Source organism: Thunnus maccoyii, chromosome 11 (genome assembly GCF_910596095.1).
Source record: "Thunnus maccoyii chromosome 11, fThuMac1.1, whole genome shotgun sequence".
In the NCBI taxonomy this organism is placed as follows: Eukaryota; Metazoa; Chordata; class Actinopteri; order Scombriformes; family Scombridae; genus Thunnus; species Thunnus maccoyii.
The window spans coordinates 10,732,647-10,751,326 of record NC_056543.1 but is presented as its reverse complement, the minus strand read 5'-3'; the positions used below and the strand labels follow the sequence as shown (position 1 = coordinate 10,751,326).

The window sequence follows — 18,680 nt, the reverse complement described above, 5'->3', positions numbered from 1 at the left end:
TCAAAGGGGAGGTGTTTTGGCAGCATGTGAAAAGGTGTTGTGGTTGGTTTCTAGACCTGCATACCACGTATGACTCTGTTTGGAATATCACTAATTTGTGAACCATTGCTTTAATCATAACTGTATTTAATAAATATGAGTGATCATGCTAGGGTGGCACAGTAAAGTAGGTTAGGGGGTAAAGTAGAAGGTTTTCAGAGGTAAAAAAAAAATTTGGAGTTGATCCAAAAGGGACCAATGGAAAATCTACCAGAACATGAAGGCAGTACATTTATTATACTAAAAAAGAGTCTGATTTGAAAGAGTTTGAATACACTTGAAGATAATTTCACCTGATCCAAATGCAATAGACCCAAACAGACCTCTACATCTTTATTTTGCCTCAAAAAGTGATGATAATGAGGGACCACCCGATCCAATGATGGATCCACTCTGGTATTATACATATTGACAGTTACCAGGAACCAAATGGACCTGAAAGGAGTGAGAAGTGGTCTTTTTGTGTGGGGTTAGCACATTTTCCCAGTGCCTGTGTGTGTTTCATCTATGTGCACCGGTTTCCTCCCACAGTCCAGCGACATGCAGGTTAGGTTAACTTGTGACTTTAAATTGCCTGTGTGTATTAGTGTGAATGGTTATATATGTCAGTGACAGCAGTGTGATAAACTGACAGCCTGTCCAGAATGTACCCCACCTCCTACTATTGTGAGCTGGAATAGGCTCCAGCCCCCCAGGACTCTGAACACAATAGACAGTACAGTACAGATAATGAATGGATGAATGAATCATTTAGTTAGTCATTCATTTCTTCACATTTACTGATAGGCAATGTTTTAACACCTTATCTAATTTGACCTTCCAATGAATCTCTGGCAGAGTTGGTTGGTGTGAGGTGTATGGTTGCCTCCCACTGTCCTCATTGGAGATTCTGATCTTTGTGATCTCCATTTGGAAAAGATAATTGATGTGACCCCCAGTTGCTGCAGCTGTCAACAAATCCATCAAAACAGATTATGCTCAGAGTTAACACTATGTGAAAACAAATTTGTATTATTCCAACCCCTGCTAATCTGGCCTGTGAGGTGATTTCACAGAGAACTTAACATCCCAGACCCCCCTGTATCATCACCTAAAAGTCAGAGTATTAAAACAATATGTGCTAATTCCTGCAGAAGGGCCCTCTGGAATTAGAAGCAGACGTAGACAGGCCCAGACACCCGCCGTGGCAGAGAATTTGTTTGGAATTCATGTCTCCAAGGAAAATATGAAACAGGGTGCCTCAAATCATTCGATTTTTGATAGCTTCCTTTATGCATAACAATACTCTTGTCTCTGTATTCTGCTTCTCTTTCAGCCCTCTGCTCTGTCTTTATTTCCTCATATTCTCTGTTGTTTGTCTCTCTTTCACTCTTTTAGCATGATGATAATTTGCTCCAGGTTACTGATATCATCACTTACATTTCACCAGGAAAAAATAAACCAATAAACATTTTGCAATGAGAATTAGGTTAAATTTGATATTTTCTGCTAAAAGCATATCTATATCAACATGACATTTTCCTCATGATGTCTTCTTGCACCAAATGCAGTGTTTCTGAGGACATCTGGACATTTTGACATAGACTCCCAGCTGCTTTGGACACAGTTTGTGTTACTGTCGAAATATTGTACCAATAATGAGTTGTGAGCTGATGTTTCACACACGTGTCTCTAAATAGACACAGGGATGTTTTGGAGATGACACATCTTGAATTGATGTTTCAACTCTATTCTGCTGAACAGCAGGAATAGTAAGGTGTGGTCTTCTCTAAGCTGCGTGGAAGGTACACAGCACACACATGCACACGCACACACACACACACACACACATACACACATACACAGTTGCAGACAGGCTCCACATGTACCACCATGCACATGTAAAGTCACACATACAGAACAAATTCTATGATTTATTTAATCTGGCACCAATCCCAACCAATCCCAAACAAACATTATGCAAGGTGACCAAATGTGAGATGTAATAAATGCTTTAAGTCTACAAAACAATGCTTTACACACACATATGCATCAACACACGCACACAAACTTCAATTTTGCCTGCATTGGAGACATCTCTGGGTGTTGGGGTGTACAGCTGGTATTGATATCACGGCATGCTGGGGTGTGCAGGTCTCGTCGCACGCCACCCATTCTGTGTGTGTGTGTGTGTGTGTTACCATTCCTAATGAATCCCATTCACTGAATCATGCGATATGGAGTTGGCAGTGTTGACGGTGGTGACTGCACGCTCACCGCCTTCCAGCTCTTAGAAATAAAAGTCCTTCACTTCAGCTCCATACACACACACACACACACTCACACACACACAATGGCTTGCTAAGTGGCTATTATTTTTCTCCTTCTCGTTCTCTTTAACACACACACGCACGCACGCACACACACACATACAGACAATCAGTCCCTAGTCTCTCATCTATCTAAGCGGAGTTCTGCCATTTAAATCATCAACATCCCCAACAAAACCAACTGCTTGCTTGTTCTAGGCAAGATTTACTCTCCAGCTCCAAGTTTCACTTTTCTTTTAAGGACATGGCTGGCTTAATTTTATATTGTATTAAATTTAGATATTATTCTGTCTCTCTGCCCACTTTCCTGAGCCAAGGCTGTACCAGCTACTTACAGGCAGCAACATGCAGTATACAGGGTACTATAGGTTGTGGATACCTAAGAAAGGATGCAGGCCTTACCTGTCCTCCTGCAATGTCATGTAACACTGGTGACGAGGATGGAGTTTCAGTTCCAACCTCCCTCTCCATTCCTTGCCTTGCTCAGTGAGCCATGGACTTGCTGGCATGAATCGTTTGAAACATTCATAGCAGCCATCAGATTAACGGATGCTAGCGACGACCGGAAGAGAACCATGCTCATCCACAACCTGGGCAGCAAGCTACAGCAGATTTTTCGGATTCTCTGACCCATCCCTACATACGCTGCATGTGTCACACAGCTGTCTGGACATTTCACTGTCCCACAGGACATTATGCTCCGTTGGATTGTTTTCCATCAGCACCAGCAACAGGTCCAGTGAGTCAGTCCACCATTACGCAGCTGACCTGAGGGGCTTGGCCAGCCTCTGTGAGTTTGGGGCACTGGATGATGAACTGATAAGGGACCAGCTAGCTAAACACACTAATAACCCGAAACTTGGGCAGAAACTTCTAATGTCCCCTGATGATTAAACCCTGGCAAAGGTTGTGGAAATAGCATTCTAGCTTGAATCTGCAGTTGGTTTAGTGTCGCAACTAGCACCCTTCAGCCCCTCCCTCTCCCAGCCCATGCTACTGATGTAGGCAGTGGGGCCGTCCACAGGATCTCCTAGCCCTGCGCCCATCAGGACAGCTCTGAGGTGAATTTTGCCAGATGCCAGGGTGCTGCAGCACGCTGGACCTGTGGTAATTGCGGCTTCTCATCACACCCAACCCGAGCCCCAACCTGCCCTGTCGAGGGGCAGAGGTGTCAACACTGGCAAACAGAACCATTTTGCCAGGGTCTGTCACTCTGCCCCCGCTACCGTCAGTCCAATGCAACATTCACTTAGTCTTCCAGCACCAACAATAACAATTCAGTGAGCGCCACCTCCTGGCCATCAAAGTGGTGCACAGTGGAATCACCCTGCCACTATTGCTGGATACAGGAGCTGCACGGTCACTTCTAAATGTTTCTACCTATTTGGCAGCTCTTTCCACTCTGGACACCCACTGCAGGCACTGAGGATCTTTATGGTTATGGAGACTGTAAAATTGACATGGTGGGCACAGTCACCTCTTCTGTGTACTATGGGGCTAAGGCTGTCCCATTGTTCACCTTCCAATTGAGCAAGGACTTGTTTTGTGACCTGAGTTTCTCCCTTCTGGACAACACCAGGTCTGCCATCTTGACTGTTAGCTCACCTTGGCAACAGCGCTGGCCTTCTCTGTTCAACGGCTTGGGCCGCCTCTCTGCCTTTAACCACCAGCCCCTCCTCAACCCTGAGGTGCATCCTGTCATGCAGCCCCTGCGTCGTCTGCCCCTCGCCCTGAACGATAATGTAACTGCTGAACTGCAAAAGCTCTTGGAAGCAGGCATAATCGAGCGGGTAGGCACATCTCCTTGGATTTCCAACTTGGTGGTGGCGAGGAAAAAGTCAGGAGGCCTGTGCCCATGCATAGACCTCAGGTCAGTGAACAAGGATGTGATCCTGGACAAGCATCCACTGCCCACAGTGGAGGAACTGACCATCAAATTCTCCGCCCCCAGTTGTTTCTAGAAAATCATGGTCACCATCTTCCCTGGCATTCCAGGAGGGGTCATCTACCTGGATGACATAGTAGTACATGATGTGACACTGGCACTTCACGACGAATGCCTGACTAGGGTGCTCAATGTCCTCACCAGCCACAACCTCACTCCAAATCGGGAGAAGTGCATCTTCACTGTGCCCTCCATCAAGTTTGTGGGGTTTCGCCTGACCACTGATGACCTCAGCCCACTCCACTCTAATGTGGAGCATGTGCAGCTTCTCCCTGAGCCTTCCTGCCCAGCCCAACTGGCATCATTCTTGGGGAACACAGCCCACTCCCTGTGTTTCCTTCCCCAATATTCTGCAACCACTGCCCCACTATGAGAGCTCCAGAAAAAGGACACAACATGGATGTGGACTCCTGCCTGCTCTGCTGCTGCTCCTTGTGGCATTTGCCTCTCTGTCCTTCACCTCAGCTGAACAAAAGTACTCAGTGGGGAAGCAAGAGGTGCTGGCCTGTGTCTGGGTGTGTGGTCAGTGGCACATGTATGGATGGCACTTTACACTGTGGACGGACCACCGGGCCCTCACAGCCCTGCTTGCCAGAACTGGGTCGAGGCAGAAACCACTGAGGATCCACCACTGGTCAGAAAGTCTCCAGCAATACAACTTCACCATGCTTTTTACTCCAGAACATGGTGGCAGACCTGCTCTCTTGAGCCACCCACAACCCTACACTAAACCTGGGCCCAGACAGAACTGATATGGAGTGTATCCATATGCTCCACACCACACTCCAGGCCACAGTCCCCCTTCAGGATCTCCAGCTCACATCAGTGCAGGACCCCAAGCTCTCCCAGCTCCACACCTTCATCTGGTAGGGGTGGCCCTCGAGAGTCCCAGAGGAGCTTATGCCTTTCCATCACGACAGGGACGATCTGTCCTGTTGGAATTATGTCTGTGTGGCCCGAGGACTCTGCACAGTCATCCCCATCACCCTGAGAGTGTGTATCCTGTCTATGGCACACAAAGGTCACCTAGGCATTGTGAAGGTGAAGACTGCATAGCCTGATTGTCAGTGGGAAGACTGGCCCACTGCTGCCGCAACTCTGCAGCAGTGCAGTGGCCACCCACACCTTGCAAACAGATCCAGGTGGACATCTATGAGGAGTTCCATGGTGTCCCACAGCATCAGCGCTTCCTCGTGGTAGCCTACGACTTCCATTCAAAGTGGCCAGAGGTGGTTGCCACAGGCTCCATTAAGGCTTGGTTGGTCACAGACTTTCTTGCCTCTCTGTTTGCTCAGTGGGGCATTCCTAACATCATCACAACGGATAATGCAGTTTGTCTCAGCTGAGTTTGTATCCTTTGCGGAGGACCAGGGACTTAACCACATCTGCACAGCCTTCTAACACCCGGACGCAAACCGGGGGTGGAGAGGTTCAACCAGACAAAAAAACAGTGCCAGAGTGCACCTGGAAGATGGTCTTCCCTTCTCAGCTGCACTGCTCTTTACCTGCTGCAATCCTGGGCAACACCACACTCCACTACTGGCAGCTCCACAGCTCTTTTGGAGCATGAGCTGCAGCTTCTCCTGGATCTAGCCAGAGTCCAGGTCAGGCCAAGTTACCTCAAAGACTGTCACAGACTTTTGACTTTCTAAACTAGTGTTCAGGACAATGTGTTAAAAATGACAACAGCAAAATAGACTAATTTAAAGTAACTATCAATTATACACAAATGTATGGACAAGAATCATGGGAGAAATTGGAAGAGTTCGCTTGGGGGAGAAATTTCTTTGGGAGAGAGAAATTTTCTCACAGTCAACAGTGGATGAAGCAGTAGGACTTACGAGGGGGAAGGTTTACAAGCCGGTTAATGGTTCGAAATAAAAATCTGGAATTGTAGTGGTAGGTGGTGATTAATTCAGAGAAATATTGGTCTCTTGCCTCTTTTGCTTTTTGATTGTAGATGACCGGTTGATATATGATTTGTAAGTAATGCAGATGGAGTTTACTTGTCATTCATCTGCATTTTGTTTTCCTGCATGCTTTTTTTTAGGTTTCAGATGTTCTCATTGATCCATGGGATGAATTGAAAACATTTTTCATTTTAGTTGTAAATGGGGCAACAGTGTTCAGTGTAGCCAAAGAGATCTGATTGAATTAGCTTAACAGCTAGTTTGGATCTAGATTAAATCACAAGTTTCACCAGCTGTGTGAAAGAAGAATTTGAAGCCACAGAGCTCCAAGTCCTGCTTTCAGAAACCAGCTGGCAAAAACAGTTTTAAACAACAAGTTTAGCAGTGCCAGTAGTGGTATTAGAGGACTTGAAACACTTTAATAAAAAGGGAATGGTTTGATATGAAGTTGGATGATAAAAAAACTAAATTTATAGCACAGCGTTCCATGATGGGAGTTGGTCAGGGGTTGTGACAGTCATGTAGATTTTCAGCCTGTCCTCACAAGACAGACGACAGTATAGGGGTCTGTTTCACAAAGCAGGTTCAACAAACTCTGAGTCTAATCCTGAACTCTGAGTTGATCTACTCTGAGTTTCCGGTTCCAGAACAGCTGATTTGAGTCAGTTTAATCAACTCGGAGTAGTTTCACCTGGAGTTAAGCGCGTGCACCACAACTATAAAAAGTAGCAGCATCAATGGTGCCCCGATTCAACGAGTCACCATGGCAACGGGGAAGAGGAGGGCTGCGTTTTTCGCCCCACTACAACTAGAAATCTTCTACTCAGCCAACAGAAAGAAGGCAGATGCTCGTAAAACGGGTGGTGGCCCAGCACCGCCACCTCTAACGGAGGCAGAGGAGCTGGCCCTAAGCTCAAAAAGATAATTGAAACGAATATTTAGGCTAATTCTCTGTGCAGTAATACTGCACCTTCATCCACAGGATCGTAATCAAAAGGACATGCCATGTTAGTGAAAAAAGTCGCCACCTACTGTGCCTAATGGACTTCTAATATACTGACTCTGATTTTTTTTTCATGATTTTTTAAAATGACAGACGGCAGAACTAGGCTACGCCAAAACTTGCCTGCTGACTAAATGAGGAAATCAAATGGAGTGTGTGGCTCTGAAAGAGGGCGGAGACAGAGAGAAACTCGAGGTTCATTGAGAAAAACCTGGTCCCGACCAGGTTAGGTTCATAGAGTCTGTTACTATGGTAACTGACCGAAAGCTTAAGTTACCTCTCTCTCTGAAACAGGCTAGAGTTACCCCTCTTTCTCTGGTTTGAGTTACCTCCCTTTTTGAAACGGAAAACTCAGAGTTTCCCTCATTTCAGGGTTCAATTTTCACTAAACCTGCTTTGTGAAACGGAGCCTAGGTCTAAAATTCAGCCGGCAAAAATGACCTGCAGTTAAATTTTCGCCATCTAGCGGCCGTTGTAATTATGACCCGGGGAAGTGACAGTTCAGATGACGTCAGTATAAGGTGACTTCCTCATTAGGAGGAGGCAAAAAGTGGACTTTGCCACCATCTAACTAAACTGCCACCATCTTATAAGTAAGTGCCACAAATTCTCTTAAATCACCGCTGTGTGCTGTTAAGAATAACGTGTGCGTAAAAGTAGTAAGATTATTTTGAGCCTGTAGGCCTCCCAGATTCATTCATAGTTTCTTGTCAAGCAAATGACAATAGCTGCAATAACTGAGGATAAAGATGTACTGAGCCGAGGGTGAGAATGATGCTGAAGCCACTGGAGAGGACAGATGATCAATTTGCAGTTGTGGTTGTACATTCCTTTAGCCAGGAGTGTTAAGCTCCGTACCAGAAATAAACCAGCAGCTGTGGTGTGTATGAGTCGGTGAGGGTGTGTATATGTGCATGTGAGAGAGAGAGAAATAGCCATCCTCTGAGCCCTACAAATCCACTGCTGCTTGAGATTGTAGTAATGGACCAGGACTGAGAGAAAGGTGCTTTTATCCTGTTCCATGTAGCTGAGATATTGGCCCTGTTCACACCTGGCAACATGTGTCTTGGGTAAAATGATCACAAGTGGACAGCTCTAAGTACAGATGTGACAGCACTCAAGACGCATTGAGGACACATTGAGATCCAGTTGGTCAGACCACATTTGGTGGTGGTCTGGGCAGCATGTAGCCACATCCTTTTAGCAGTGTGTACGCGAATGCGTCCTGGGCCACATTGATAGACTGCCTACTCAACTGACATCCTCTGTGTAAGTATGTACTCATTTGTGCACCAACAGCATCATATTAAAGTGCTAAACAACAAGAAGAAGCCACAACAATGGGCAAAATGGATTCTTGTGGCTGGAGTTCACACAAAACATGCTGTCTGATTTCCATTTGGGCCGAAGAGATTTTGACCGCGCACCAAGGTCTTTGCAAACTTCTTCTTCTTTTAATCTCTGGCAAACTAGGCACAGGAAGTGCATTTGCTGCCTTCCGCTGGTTAAAAACATTTGGTCTTTGCAAACAGGAATGATGTATGTGTTTATTTGCATATAGAGTGTGGAAGTGAGATCCAGTCACAAGTGGTCACTCAGGATGCATATGGAGAAGCGTTCTAATGCCAGGTGTGAACTGATGTACTTCGAGCTGTCCACTTGGGATCAGATCACCCAAGACACATGTTAATGCCAGGTGTGAACAGGGCCATTGACTGACTGAGTGGAGAGACAGGTGCCTGGATGGATGGAAACTCTTTTACTTGTAGTGCTCTCTCCTTTTGTCCTGCAATTGATTGTGAAGGGCAAGGATGAATAAATACAGAGAGCTCTATGAAAAATAGTTAATTAATGAAAAGATCAAAGAATGTTTCCACTCCTGTTGAAAAGAATGGTATCAATCTTCTCATCTATCTCTTAACACAGAAGCAAATAAGCATATATCTAAATTGTTGAAGTATTGCTTTAATAGACTTTACCTAAATATGGGAGTGAAAACAAGTTCCTATTCTGAGTTTTAGATTTTGGTGGTGGGCCTGTTTACATGTGTATAATTATTTTGTGCATTTTGGTGACTTTGTTTGCAAACCAAACTTAAACAAATTAAAACCCCTCTTGCTCTCTAGATATCCGGGAGACAGCATTTGTTTATGCCATCACAGCAGCTGGGGTGACCCACGCAGTGACCCAGGCCTGCAGTATGGGAGACCTACTGCAGTGTGGCTGTGAGGCAACCAGGAACAGAGCACCTCCAAGGCCGCCATCATCATCCTCCTCGGGGGACGGAGTCAAGTGGGAATGGGGGGGCTGTGGAGATGATGTGGAGTTTGGTTATGAAAAGTCGAAACAGTTTATGGATGCCAAGAGGAGAAAAGGCAAGAGTGACATCAGGACGCTCATTGACCTGCACAACAATGAAGCTGGGCGACTGGTAAGAAATAGTTTCAGAATGAGTACTACAGCATGTCTGTGCAGATTCTGTTTACATTTTCAGTGGGTAGAGTTAAAGATTAATTGAGCATAACTCTAATGTACTTCATAAAAAATATTTTAACCGCTAATACTCAAAGATTGTTGCCACAAAGATGTTGCTTGTCTTGTGGAATGTCCCATCATTCCACGAACATGCAAAAGAGAAAGAAATCACCCCCGGCCATATTTGTGTAGCGCCGTAAGCTGATATTCTAACAAGAATCAGGTTTCTGAAACACAAAAACAAGAGCGTGCCACACATTTTGTTTTCAAGCCTCCGAGGCAGGTACCTTCTAACATTTCCAGAGCCCTTGTAGAAGTTTAAAGTTCCTCTTTGTTGCACCTATGAACACCAAGTGAATTAAAGCCGCGATAAGTCAAGATGCTACCAAAACAGTGGGAATAAAGTAGCAACTTTTCCGATAAGTTAATCATGTTAATTTACGGTATAGCTCACAAAATATCCAAGATTACATTTTCTTTTAGCTGTCAGTGTTTTGTTGGTTTCAGTTTGTTACACCCACTCGCAGAAATGTTGACACATGCACAAGCAAAACACAGAGTTACAAAGTTCACAGCGGTTGGGGTCAAAGACAGGTATTGGGGAGGAGAGGAGGGGAGGATTTTGGGATATAGTGCAATTGTAGCATTAGTGAACAAACCATTTTGAACATAAGAGGAGACCTGCACACAAATGCCCAGAGGTTGAGAAATAAGTGTGCTGTGATGCGTGTAAATGTCTGTTTATGTGCATTCATGCATGTGTATGTGCGTACACGTTGTGTGTGTGTGTGTGTGCATGTGTGTGTGTGTGCAGTATGTGTGTGTGTGTGTGTGATGGGTTAATTATGTGCAGTATAAGTGAATGATCTGTTGTCAAGGCTTGTTAGATGTAGGAAGGCCAGAGGCAACGTGGAGGGGGAGGGGGGCTGGGGAGTTAAATTCCTTCTGAATAGCGTCTGCTTTTATCTTACCTATCTATCAGTGTGTGTGTGTGTGTGCATGTTGTGTGTGTGTATGAGTGTGTGCAAGAACCAGTGGCTTTGTCTGTGATATAACATGAAAACACAATAATAAATTACTTCTTTAGAGAACTTGTCATTTGTCAAAAGTAGTCCTTGTTCACTTCAGGGTACAAGTCAAAAACTTTCATTTGTCTCCTTTTTTCTGTTTGATTAACCTTCTCTTTTTTCCACTTCCTTCACCTCTCTCCTCTCTCCTCTCCCCCACCACCCTCCACCCAAAATCCCAAACCCACCACCTCCCAGGCGGTGAAACTCTACATGCGGACAGAGTGCAAGTGCCACGGACTGTCGGGCTCGTGCACCTTACGCACGTGCTGGAAGAAGATGCCTCATTTCCGTGAAGTAGGCGACCGCCTGCTGGAGCGCTTCAACGGTGCTTCCAAGGTGATGGGCGGCAATGACGGCAAGACCCTGATCCCAGTTGGCCAGAACATCAAGCCGCCGGACAAGCAGGATCTGATCTACTCAGACGAGTCACCCGATTTTTGCCTGGCAAATCGGAAAACTGGATCACTGGGGACACGGGGCCGCATGTGCAACAGCACAGCCATGGACATCAGTGGCTGTGATCTGCTGTGCTGCGAGCGTGGCTACCGGGAGGAATCAGTGGTGTTTGAGGAGAACTGTCTGTGTCGTTTCCACTGGTGTTGTGTAGTCCAGTGCAAGAAGTGCTTGGTCCGGAAAGAGCTTAGTCTCTGTCACTGATGAACTGATGAACTGGAGTTAAGAGTAGTCTAATTACTTGGTTTGTTATAATTACATCTTTTCCTTTTTGAGGTTTTTGCATTGGTTTTGCAGATGTGAAAGAAGGACAGGGTTTTGCTATGCATCTTGATCCTTTTTGCACCAGTCATGGGCCAGATCATGCCCGCAAAATTGTAATTTCAAACTGTATGTGACACAATTTCTGGCTATGGTTCCCTGGGGTTTTGACACAACCTTTCCAGAAAGACGCAAGAGGTGCAGCACAAAGGCAAGAGGGACTAGAAGAAGTAAAATAGAGAAATGTTTCTTTTATGAACTACCTATTTGTCATTTCTTGTTTATAGAAAAGGACCAAAGAATGTGAAAGTGTTTATTTTCCATCTTAGTGAAAGAGGAGGATCTGTGCTCGGAGGACCCATATGTGACTAGCTGGCACAGTTGGTTAGTATCTCCTCCTTCCACTACCAGATCATCAGCAGTGCTTGATGTGGACTGCTTTCCAAAACCAAAACCGACATTTAGACATGCTGATGCACCTGATTTGATTATGGCTTTATATAAACTGGTCACTAATCTACAAGCGCCACACTGACTATTATGAAAAAGATTCTTTTTTTGTACTATCTGGTATTTAAAGTTCTGTAGAGACATTGCTTTCTATCTACAGTATGCTGTAGGATAATAGAAAGATTAAGGATCTCCATTGGGCCCCAATTCAGACACTTTCACCTTACTTTGATGTGTGTGATCATACAATGACTGTTACCAGACAGTGTACCAGTATAACTCTATTCTTGACAACGCATCTTTATATTTTACCACCCTCAAATCTTTAAAAAGTTTATCAGTCTGTCTCTCAGTTACAGTAACTGTAGCCTAACCTAATACAAAAAAATGCTGGATCTTATTCTCTTCTGCTACAGTGTCAAAAAATCATTTATAAAAGGGAAATGGTGTCACATTATCACTTTTGAAGAATGCTGTCAACACCATGGTTGCAGCTGTGGACTTGGACCTGCCAGCGAAGACTGTTATTTATATAAAGATATGATGACAAGACTACTCACTTCCATCTCTCTCAGAAGCACTTTGGATATCACTGCGGTGGACTTCCTTAATAGCTTGGCAATAAAACCTTTCGAGGTTGGCTGTTTGTTCTAAACCAAAAGAGAAACCTTTATTTACATGACATTGGTTGGTATCAAAAAATGTATATGATGTATTGTGCTAATCTGTTATGATATACAGGGCTTATGTAATAATGCACTTTTGGTTGTTAGCTTTTTTTTTTTATATATGTGCATATGTGTGTGTGTTTGTATGTGCGCGTGTGTGTGTGTGTAAATGTGTTAAGTATGTGTTTGTGCAGGTTGGCCAGTTACCATCATTTCCTTCAGCTGACATTACATTTCATATATCTCTAACTTGTCTGACGTTAAAGTGCATTATGTTGGTTATTGAAAGCACACTGCTCTTTGACTCTCTGTCTCCATGTGGGGCAGATAAGATCTTTCTTTTGTCGTTCGTTTTCAGGGGAAGTGTGTTTATATTCCTCCAGCATGATGTGTGCGTTTCCCATAAATCTATCATGTCATCTCATTTACACTTAAGTTTTATTACCAGACAATGTACAGTAAATATACTGAACTATAACACTACATTGCTTCAACATGTTCTGTTAAGGTTGTTTGTGTTTGAGTGAGTGTTCAGGTAGGATGTTATCTTACCCTTAAGGACTCAGAATCATCTTCTTTTGATCCTAGTCTAGTTGATTGTGTTTTTTTTTTTCTTTTCTTTTTTTCAGGATGACTCAGATCTGGCTGGTTTTCCCAAAGTTACCTTGTTACTTTCATTGACTGCTGTATGACAACCTTTTTCAATGACCACATTCATTCATGACAAGTATTCAGGATGGCTAAAGTGGGCAGTTGTTTCCAAGTCTCTTGTGTAGGTAAAATCTGTGTACATAGCTTTATTAAGTTGTAACTTTTCAGCTAGGTCAACATCATTTTAATTGCAATTTCAAAATAACACTATACAGGTAAAGTCCATTTTCAGTAATTGTGGGTGTTAGTATCTGTACATTTAAGAGACAATAGTTTGTTTTTGTATGAACAAGGTCCCAAAGTTTTATATTTTGCAGTTTAGTGTGTACAGACTCTGCAGTCTGCTGGATGTTGGGTCATTACTAGCATGATCATTATTACATCAATAAAGCACACATGTATTTCACGTTAGTATGAGATCAGTGAATAAACTTGTGTGTGACAGGGCACATCTTATCAGTACCAGCATGTCCACTTACTTTTTTGTTCTGTGAAAACAATAAATCTATGTACATGGTTATCATGTTGACTTGCTTTTCAGTTTATTATTGTTGCCGCAAATTTGTTCATATTAATATAAGGCCTCATAGATATCATCTGATACAGTATAATGGAGCTAGTTACATAATGTGATGTTTGTGTGACATTTTGGGCTGATGTTGCAGGTATAGCTTTAACCTCTGTGACTCTCCTTGAATGAGAGTAGAACAATTAAGTCAGTCAAGACAGAGTTACATCAGCAGTGCTCGGCTAATTCTGTGTCCTTCTTTTACTGACCTGTCAAGTGATGTGAACCTCAGACCATTTCGATATCTGCATATGTTACATAAAGCACATTCCAAGCACTTCCATACATTATTTTAAACAGGTATGGTGAAAAAAAAAACTGTGGCAGTAAGGGAGCAAATACTTAAATTCCAGCTACGATGCCAACATCTTCAGCTCAACTATTCATCTCCAACAACTACCTGTTCACAGATGTTACACAACTCATCATTTTGTCATTTATTTTGTCATTTATTTAAAATTTGTCATTTATGTTGGTTGTAGATTTTGTTCTGCTCTTTATATTTGTGTTCTACAGAAATTGTTTCATATGTGGATGTTATGCTGAATTTTCATGAAGCATAAAAGTTCATGAGTCACATTCAAAACACTATTCAAATAAAAAAAAATGAAAACATCCTTGTTCTCCTTTAATTTCATTTTGTCTAACAACTTAGAGGTATAGGATATATTAGGGATTAATAGCAACCCTTGTTTTGCTCATTTTGATCATTTACATGTTTTCCAGTATATTTGAACTTATTCATTTGCAACCTGAACAATGCAACACATATCCAGGTGTATGTTAAATGACTTGGTAATAGCATCAAGATCCCCGTGCAGAAAAAAGACAGTAAGAAACAGCCTTCCTTGTATATCATATTTTACCTAAGTAAGTGTTTCTGTGTTAAGTGTAAGTGTCACTCTGGATTTAATATATGGTTTTACCCCAATCCTCACAAAAATATTCCAAATCTGTTATACTAAATACTGTCTATATTCTGCAAGGAGGAACAGCAGAGAGCTTCTTGAGATGACAACCAGGTCAAATTTATATAAACTTTAAATATTTACTGACAAATATCACTTTTTTCCAGACGTGTTAAATGGCTTTTATTCACCCAGGTACAGGGTCGAGTTAGGTTTTCACTTCAGTGACGATTTTCACCAAACTAGATCCTTTCCGCACCTCTGCCTTGATTAGATTCGTTTTGCCACTCAGCAAAAAGAGGTGTTGTTTTGAGGTATTTATGCCGCAGATATGAAAAGACGTGTGGGGGGGGGAAGAAAAAAAAAGAAAAGCGGGCCTGTATTAGTTTGAGCCGTACAAGTTGACACAAGTTCACATTTTCCAGGAATTTGTTGCACAGTGGTGTGTAGAAGAGTCGGGCCAGCAGTTGTGTTTAAGACACAGAGAGGTAGGCCAAAGAGGAGGAAAATGCCAAGGGGCACTTGTCTTCTCTTGTCTCCTCTCCTTTGCCCTCTTGTCTCTTTTCTCCTCTCCTCTCCTCTCCTCTCCTCTCCTCTTCTCTCCTCTCCTCTCTTTCTGTCTTTAAGCTGTGCAGGCATTCAGTGCTGCATGGGCAAAGCCAGAGAAAATAGACAAGTGAGCAGATAGATTTATTGGAGCATTGGTATAAATATAGTTGCCTGTCGACATCTGTGTGCATGTGGCTGCATGTGCCTGTCTTTGTCAGTCAGTGTGTGTGTCTGTGTGTGTGTGTTTGCGCGCACGTATCCATATGTGTTTGTCCGTGGGAGTGCCCAGCCTGGTTAGAATGGGTGTATTTTTCCATGTGTCCCTCTGAGACAGAAATCGTGCCTCAGGAATGTAATATCGTCCCCACTGGAGATGAGTTTTGTCTCCTCCTACATTTACTGTTAAGCGCATACACACACACACCTACACACACACAAACACAGCCTTCACACAAAGCATTAATGAAGGGTTGCCACTATAAATGGGTCTATAGTGTTACGCTACAGACAGTTATTTCCGTAGATCAGTCAGATTGAGTTCTGCTGTTTCTTATCTGAGACATTGGAGCCCTGGTGGTCCGCTGCTTATATTTACTATGCATTTATAGTATGTGTGTGTTCACTCGGACAAAACAAGGGGCTTGAACATGAATAGAAAGAAAGAGATTATATAAAAATGAGAAATGAGTGGGCCAGCAGGGGGAAATGAGAGACAAGGGAGGGAAAATTAATGAATAGAGGAAAAGGGAAAAGGAGGGAGAGACTGAGAGAAAGATAACGAGAGAGAAAGAGACACGGAAAGAGAACTTAGAGGTAACCCGACACGATAATGCTCTTCCATTTGTGTGAACTCTCCTCCAATCCTCTATCAATCTAGCAGTGAGATGTTGCTTACACAAAGGGCACATCTAGAGATCAACTCTGTGTGGGGTTTCATCTGATACCAATGACTGTAATTATAGGAGTGGGAGAGACAGACACAGAAAGAGAGAGAAGGGGGGGCAGAAACGTGTTTAATACAAACTGTGAAATGAAGAAATGTTACTTCTTTTGCAGATGAAATATGCGCTAATAGCATAATTTATCACGCTTTCAAGATAGAGACATGCACATTCTCACATTTGCACACACTCAACACACACACACATGACCTCCACGTTGGTTCAGTGTGTTTGGAAGAGACAGTGATCTTTATGAGTTAATGCAGTCCCTGGAGGTGATGGCTCAGCTGCTGCCTAAGTTCCACAGCCCACCCAACTAGGCTGCTTGTGCTAAGAGATTTAATAGTCCATTCTGTGCACATTGCATCTCCGCCTTTTAGGCACAGCTTGCCTCAGGTCCCTCAAATGACATTTACTACACAACAAAACACACCAGGAGTATTTGACTTGACTTGTACATGGTTGTTCCAAAACATGAGGTGAGCTGAGCGCAAAGTCAGATAAATTGCCGTGCAGATAAAGCTCAGCGAGAGTAGTTTTATTTTAAAATGTGTTTTGGCAAAAGCAAACCCCCTCCTTGAAAAACATGTGAGAAAATAGGGGTGCATAGCTGCTCACAGGCTTTTTGGAGAAACCTGCCTTCATTGCAACATCATGAAACAACACATGTCCACCGGCTGCCTCGAGAAAGACTCATTGACGCACATCATTGTCGTGGGTGGATAAACAATGAGATGACCTTGCAATGTACTCATCTCTCTTGTTTAACCCCCACTATTCTAACCCTTCCTGCATCTGTCCAGTTACTTTCTCTTTCTCTTTCTGTCACACACAGTCTTAATTGCGATTGTGTTATTCATCAAACTCCGTAACAATCTCCCGGCCCCCCTCCTCTCCTTTTCTCTGTTATCTTGGGTTGTGAAAACATGGCTGCCAGAGGTTGGTGGGAGACAGAGGGGGCCTGCTGTCTATTGTGGCTGATTTGGCTCTGTGTCTGTTCCTGTGTGAAGGCAGGGCAGGTCTCTTTCTCTTTAGGACAGAGACAATAAACATGGTTGTTTGTACAACAAAAGTCATGGAATTCCTTGATTGGAAGCAGACAACCAGCCTGTTAAAGTGTGTGCATGTGTGGACGGGCAGCATGCAATCAGTGTATAAAGCCTTCTTTTCATTTGTATGTTTCTCAGAGGCATGGAAGTGAGCAATGGGTGCATCATTGTTCAAATGAAGAGATGTCCTTGGCTGAAACCATCAGCAAGCGAATCTTCTACAGTGTTTAAGTGAAGATACTGTAACACCCTTCTTGTTCAGCCTTTTTAAGGTAGAGTATGATACTATTACAGTATAGCAGGGCTATATAGTGTTTATAAAATGACATCAGGTAGAACTGCAGAACACTGTGCAGACGTCGGACAGAGACTTTAGTGTTTGAACACAAGATGGCGTCCTTGGAGCAGAAAGTCGATGCTACGCCTCCATCCTACCAGGCATGGCAGACTGCACTGAGAGGACTGATGGTAATGGTAATAGTGATTAAAAAAAAAACAGTATTAAATATCAACTAAAGTGCATCCAACTACATAGAAATAAACTAAAGATCAAGTAAAATTTAGCATATATGAAGTAATGAAAATAATGGACTGAAAGGAAATATGGCACAAACACATGACTTGCACTTTAAGGCATTTTAAGTAGAGCCATCCTTTGCCATTTGGCTTGCCTTCAATCACCTCAGCTTTTCAGCCAATATGAACATTTATGCTGAGGTTATGTCTATGTGTGTGCTTGTTTGTGAGCATTACTGCACTGTTTTTTGTAGGTCAGAAAGAGAAAGAGGAGATTTTATTGACATTTTTAGCTTAGTAAGCCATATAATTATCCAACTGTTCTTTATACGGCAATTTTGCGCTGAAGCTACGATAAGAGTTTGTAAACACATTCTTGGATCGGCTGGGCCCGCTACCTTGCATACCTCCCTGGTTGAATTACATAGACAAATGCTCACACAAACACACACACACACACACACGCACACACACACATACAAACACACATACACACACAAACATTTTGAAACAACAATAGCATGCACACATGTTGTAATCATCCCTAATTAGGGATGCCCAGGGGTAAGTGAGGCGGTAAGAAAAACAAGCACTTCTTATTTCCTCTAAACAAAGTCAATGTGTGAGTGTATGTGTGTGTACATATATTTGCATTTCATACAGTATCTGTACATTTTCAACTTGGTACAGAGACAGCCTCTTGGACCCAGATTAAAAAAACCAAACCATAGGTTTACATAGCAGATTATAAGATTTTGATTTCGTGTACTGTATTCTCATTCGGTCTGGCGTACTGCTGGGGTGTGGCAGGTAGCGCGTTGAGTTGAGACAATATTTTTTAGCTGTGAAAGTGTTTTGCCTTTATTAGGTAGTGTGCAGTGAAGAAGAAGAAGCTAAGGAGGGATGATGTGCTAA

General features: G+C 43.2%; 1 protein-coding gene across 2 annotated transcripts in view; it reads left to right on the top strand.

Moving 5' to 3' along the window:
* Nucleotides 1-14,403, top strand: part of wnt6b (wingless-type MMTV integration site family, member 6b) — a 32,249-nt gene extending 17,846 nt beyond the window's left edge. For both annotated transcript variants that reach the window (XM_042427275.1, XM_042427276.1), the window contains exons 3-4: nucleotides 9,333-9,637; nucleotides 10,947-14,403. In XM_042427275.1, coding sequence (XP_042283209.1) covers nucleotides 9,333-9,637; nucleotides 10,947-11,408 — 767 coding nt within the window. In that variant the 3' untranslated portion in view covers nucleotides 11,409-14,403. The remainder of the gene's footprint in view (nucleotides 1-9,332; nucleotides 9,638-10,946) is intronic.
* Nucleotides 14,404-18,680: the final 4,277 nt, after the last annotated feature.